The sequence below is a fragment of the Carlito syrichta genome, unplaced genomic scaffold (assembly GCF_000164805.1).
Source record: "Carlito syrichta isolate Samal-C Ts95f unplaced genomic scaffold, Tarsius_syrichta-2.0.1 Scaffold315407, whole genome shotgun sequence".
NCBI classification, from domain to species: Eukaryota; Metazoa; Chordata; class Mammalia; order Primates; family Tarsiidae; genus Carlito; species Carlito syrichta.
Genome location: NW_007259503.1, coordinates 881,566 through 886,741, shown reverse-complemented (window position 1 = coordinate 886,741; position 5,176 = coordinate 881,566). Strand labels below are relative to the sequence as shown.

At 39.2% G+C, this 5,176-nt stretch overlaps 1 protein-coding gene across 1 annotated transcript in view; it reads right to left on the bottom strand.

Moving 5' to 3' along the window:
* Positions 1 to 1,936: 1,936 nt before the first annotated feature.
* The window catches only part of EPB41L4B (erythrocyte membrane protein band 4.1 like 4B), a 159,979-nt gene continuing 156,739 nt past the window's right edge, over positions 1,937 to 5,176 (bottom strand). Inside the window, exon 26 of the mRNA XM_021706305.1 lies at positions 1,937 to 4,576. Coding sequence (XP_021561980.1) covers positions 4,507 to 4,576 — 70 coding nt within the window. The 3' untranslated portion in view covers positions 1,937 to 4,506. The remainder of the gene's footprint in view (positions 4,577 to 5,176) is intronic.

Genomic DNA, 5,176 nt, shown 5'->3' with positions numbered 1-5,176 from the left:
TTCATGGCCTTGGAACCCACTCGGCTTTCCAGTTCCCTACAGACTTGGCTGCTTCATAAGGTTCTTGCCCATCCACTTAAATTGCCTTTTGAGGTTTCCTTACTCTTCGCATATCTATAGAAGATTTAAGACCTGGAGAGACAGGAGGGAGGACTATTCCAACCTTCAGCATATGCTCCCTTCTTAGTTACATTCCAGGTTTGCAAAGACCCTCTGTTCTCCATCAATGTGAATTTACTGGATGGTCAAGAAATATTGTCATTTCCTCTTTTGTGTACATTTTCTGGGGAGAATCTTTGCCCAAACATTCTGAGACCACTGACTAAACAACAGCTAGCCATTCAAACAAAAACTTAGAGATGAACCAGAGTTTAATTTCATTTTCACTTTTAAAAGAAAGACAGCACCTTTATTTTCTCTCCTCATCCATGCCATGTCTCGAAAACAACTTTTTTTTTCTCTTATAAAAACTCTCCCACATCAGTGCTGCATCTTGATATCTGACCAGTAACAGATTTGCCCATGCATCTGACTGCCTAGTATATATAATTTTTCACTTTGGATTTCATAAGGAATAAAAGCTGTGATTGTGGCAGCTCCTCATAAAATTAGACATGGAGTTGCCATATGACCCAGCAATTCCAAAAGAATCAAAAACATATGTTCACACAAAAACTTAAACACAAATTTTCATAACAATATTATTCATAATAGCCAAAAAGTAGAAGCAACCCAAATATTTATCAACTGATAAATGGATTAAACCAGATGTGGTCTATCCATATAATAATACATTATTCAGCCATAAAAAGGAATGAAGTTCTGATACATGCTACAACATGGATGAACCTTGAAGACATAAGTTAAAGAAGCCAGTCACAAAAGACTTCATATGTATAGGAAACATCCAAAATAAGCAAATTCATAGACCAAAAGTAGATTAGTATTTGCCATGTGATAGGGAAACGGGGTGGTGAGAGGGAAGGGGATGAATTGGTAGTGACAGCTAGCAGACACAAGGTTTCTTTTTGGTGTAATGAGAACGTTCTGGAATTAGACAGTGGTACTGTTTGCACAACAGTATTTATACACTTAAAAACCACCAAATTATACATTTTTTAATGGTTACAATGATGAATTTTGCTAGAAATTTTTTTTAAAGCTGTGACCTTCGAGATGATGAAAGAAAGATAAATATGATATCAGAATATTCCTGTGCTATTTGGGGGAATATGAAATTCTAGGTGCATCCAGATGGGATCTTTTTTTTTCCCTTTGAGTTAGAATCTCACTCTGTCGCCCACATTGGAGTGCACTAGCACGTTCACAGGTTTTGCAGCCTTGACCTACTGGGCTCAGGCAATCCTTCTGCCTCAGTCTCCTGAGTATCTGGAACTACAGGTGTATGTCACCATGCCCAGTTGATTTTTTTATTTAAAGTAGAGACAAGGTTTCACCAAGTTGCCCAAGCTGGTCTTGAACCCCTGGGCTCAGGCAATCCTTTCCTCTCAAAATGCTGGAATTACAGGCATGAGCCACCACACCCAGCCTCAGGTGGGATCTTCTGAATGCTCTAGGACTTCAGACTCTTCAGTTATAAGGATCTCCCACGCAGCCTACAATCCATAAACCTTGTGGGAGGCAGGATTCCCAGGCCCCTGGTAGTAACCCTGCATGCCCACTAGGGGTCTGTGGCCAACACTTGGGAGCCTAGCTCTGGAATGATTATGTCAGCAAGTTGTTTCCTCTGGACACAAAGTATGTGTTGTGTGCCCGTATGGTGCCCTTGCTTTAGTTTTAAATATATTAAAAGGGTGAAACAATTGTACCAAGTCGTTTTAGTTCCTCAGAATCTGTACAACACAATTTCAGCCTTTCAGTCACAATGCCAAGCACCCACCATTCACTTAAGTAGGCAAATAACCAGGACAACTGCTGAAACAATGGAATCCTCTTGATTTTACTGGTTAGAGGTGAGCTGCCAAAGGTACTGGGTTTTCAAATACAGCAACTTGTTTGTGGTCAGACTTCCAGTGACATCAACCTTCAGAAACATCTGTGAACTCAGGGGGAAGCAGGGAAGAAGCAGGAGGTTCAGAGCCTCCTGGAAACATTGGCCAAAAAACCCCATGCATCCCTCCTGAGAAGCCAAGCAAACTTGACACAGATAAAATACTTGGTTTCCTGGCTTCCCCAAGAAACCCTCAGCTTTGCCCTAGAGGTTTCCTTCAGAGAGCAGGAGGTGAAGAGCAGAAGCCTCTGAAAGCAGGGTAGAAGAGAAAGAGGGTGCTGGACTGGCAAGAGGTGACAGCCCCATATTGTGTGGGAACACGTTTTGTACCATGTGCATGAGATAAAGAACAGCTAAAGCTGTTTTAAAAGTATAGTCATGGGACATGGGGTAAAGGCCCCAAACGCTACAGTTGCCCCGGACAGCTCCACTGACAGAGCAGACAGCAGTAAAAAACCATCTGTGAGAAGAACATGATATTCTATAAAAGGCCAAGCCAAGCCTTACACATTTTGATAGTTCCTTATGACGTCACTGCACCATACCAAGGTACAAAAGCGGTTGATGTTTATAATGATGGCCAAGACTCATCAAGAAAAAGTTAAATACTCTCCGGTATACTCTGTTTACTAAGGCAGGGAAGTGCGTAATACCTTTTAGAAAGACTTCCCTCTCAAAAACATTAAAATGTTAAAGACTCAGCACTTAAAGGGCTCATCCTCGGTTATGTGACAATTTGCTTACATTCCTCATTTTACAACAATACTAGTAAATGAGGCATTACCTTTTTTATAGTCATTAGTATCAAATTATTGGCACCATTCAGTTTCAAGGATGGGGATAGGAGAGCAAACTATACAATACAACATAAAAATACAATTCTGATACAAATATATGAGATCAATTTCTCTTAACAAGTGGTCATAAGAAATGAATGGACCTTTTACACACAAGGAGATCCAGCTAGTAAATCATCACATGGAAGAGTGCTCAGCCTTGCTAGCAATTAATGAAATAAAACAACTTTTCAAGAACAACTATACACACCTGTTAAACTAGCAAAAATAAATAAAAATGGCAGAACCCAAGACTGGCAGAGCTACTGGTAAATACAAATGCTTATACATTGCTGGTGGCATTATAAATTGTAGAAGGGATTCAAGCATTCAGAAGGAGTGGGGGGTTAAACTAGATGACCTTTAAGGTCCTTCCAACCCAAAGATTGGATCTTTCTAGAAAGCAATCTGGCAATATAAAACAAGAGCTATAAAATATTTCATGCTCTTTTACCTTGTAATCCCTCTTTGGAGATATTCTCAAGGGAATAATCCGAAAGAAGGAGCATATTTTATAAAGACGTTCATAGCAGCACAATTTATAAGAGTGAAACATTAGATAGAACTCAAATGTAGAATAACGGGGCAACAAGAGGTTAACCATGTTACATGGATATAAAGACATTTGAATTGGTGACAGTAGAATCTGTGTTGATAAGGGGAGACAAGTGTTAGGTGGAGAAGCACAACAAAAGAGAGCGTACACACTGATAACAGCTGTGTAAACACGTTTGCCTATTCATTGAGAAAGCTAGGGACATAATTTAGGGGGATCTTTTGTGGTTAGGGAGGTTCCTTTTGTCCTGCAAAGTTGTTCAAGTGCATAATAAAAATTTAAAAACACATTTCTTGAAACTATATAAAAAGAGAGCAAAATTTCTTCTGGTCGAGATTCTATCAATAGGCCATGATTTGACCAACTTTAGAAATAATTTTCCTTTATGGAACTCCCAAACGAATTTTCTTGATATTAAATCATCTTAACCTTGTAAGGTTTTTTTAGGCAATTTAAGCTATAATTGCCTAAAAAATATTAATTGTGTTCAATATCCCAAATAATATCATATCCCAAGAGTTCATAAGTGAAATTATATTTCAGGTTAAACTGAAGTATTTTCAGTCATGGTGTAACTTTCTTTTTTCAGTTCATCTACTCACATGTGAATACAAATGAATGTTAAGGACCTTATAAGACTTGTGTATTTATCAGTGTACATGAAAAGCCAGCAGTAAATAATTTTCTCTCATTAAAAATGATTCTTTAACAAACAGTCAAAGCTTGGTGCAAGTTTCAATCATACAAATCACATGGTTGAGATTGATAACAAAGAATCCCATGCCATATTAACTCCTGTGGTCATTAACAGATACACACAGGTACTTCTGAAAAGGAATCACCGTTTTCCCCATCCTTCTTTTAAAGATTTACCAAATCCTGTCTCAACTACATTGAGTAGTAGAAAAACTCTAATGCTCAGGAGACATAAAATAACTTCTCCAGTTAAAGTCAAGCCAGTAGTTGGCTTCAACTAACCATGGAGGCCTGGGCAAACAGAGCACACAACATGTGTATGTTGTGCTAGAGTGAGCACACAAAGCCCGAAGAAAGAAAATGGACAGAAGGCACCATGCCATCCTCCAGGCGACAGGGGAAGAATTTCACAGTTCGGTCATCAACAGTCTTTTCATCATTTTCTCTCTCTCCAGTTCCTGCCGGAGTGTCTCTGCGCTAAAAGAGAGTAAGTCACGAAACAGTGAGACCACCCCTCAAAAAACAACAGGAACAGACAGCTTAAGTGGCATCTCCCAGGTTCTTTCCTGATCTCAGGGCTTGACTTTCCTTTTTAGGCTCCATAAGAACCCTCTACATTTGCTAGCATTGCAGTGACCTGAAATTGTCTGGCTACTTGCTGACTTCTCAGTCCCACCAGACTGAGAGTTCCTAAGGGGACTGATTATAGATCATTCATCTCTAAAACCCCAGAGCCTAGCATAGGAGCTAAGTCTTTTGAATGAATGGGTATATGTCCAGGAGTTAGATTTCTTTAAATCGTGCTTTAAATTGGTTTTATATGCACTTTCTCCCAGACTTTAATTTAATTAATAACTGGGGCAATGTCTTCACAAAGAATTCATTATGTTTTAATGAATAAAACTGAATGAGTTAAAATTGGCTGTTTTGAGGTGTTTCCTCTGACTTCTTGGCCCTCAGACCTAGTTGCCTATCTGTGGAACGTGTCTTCACAATTTAACCCCTGCACTCTCCACTCTCCACCCCCCTCCCCGCCACACACAGTACGCACACATCTTTTTTTTTTTTTTTTTTTTT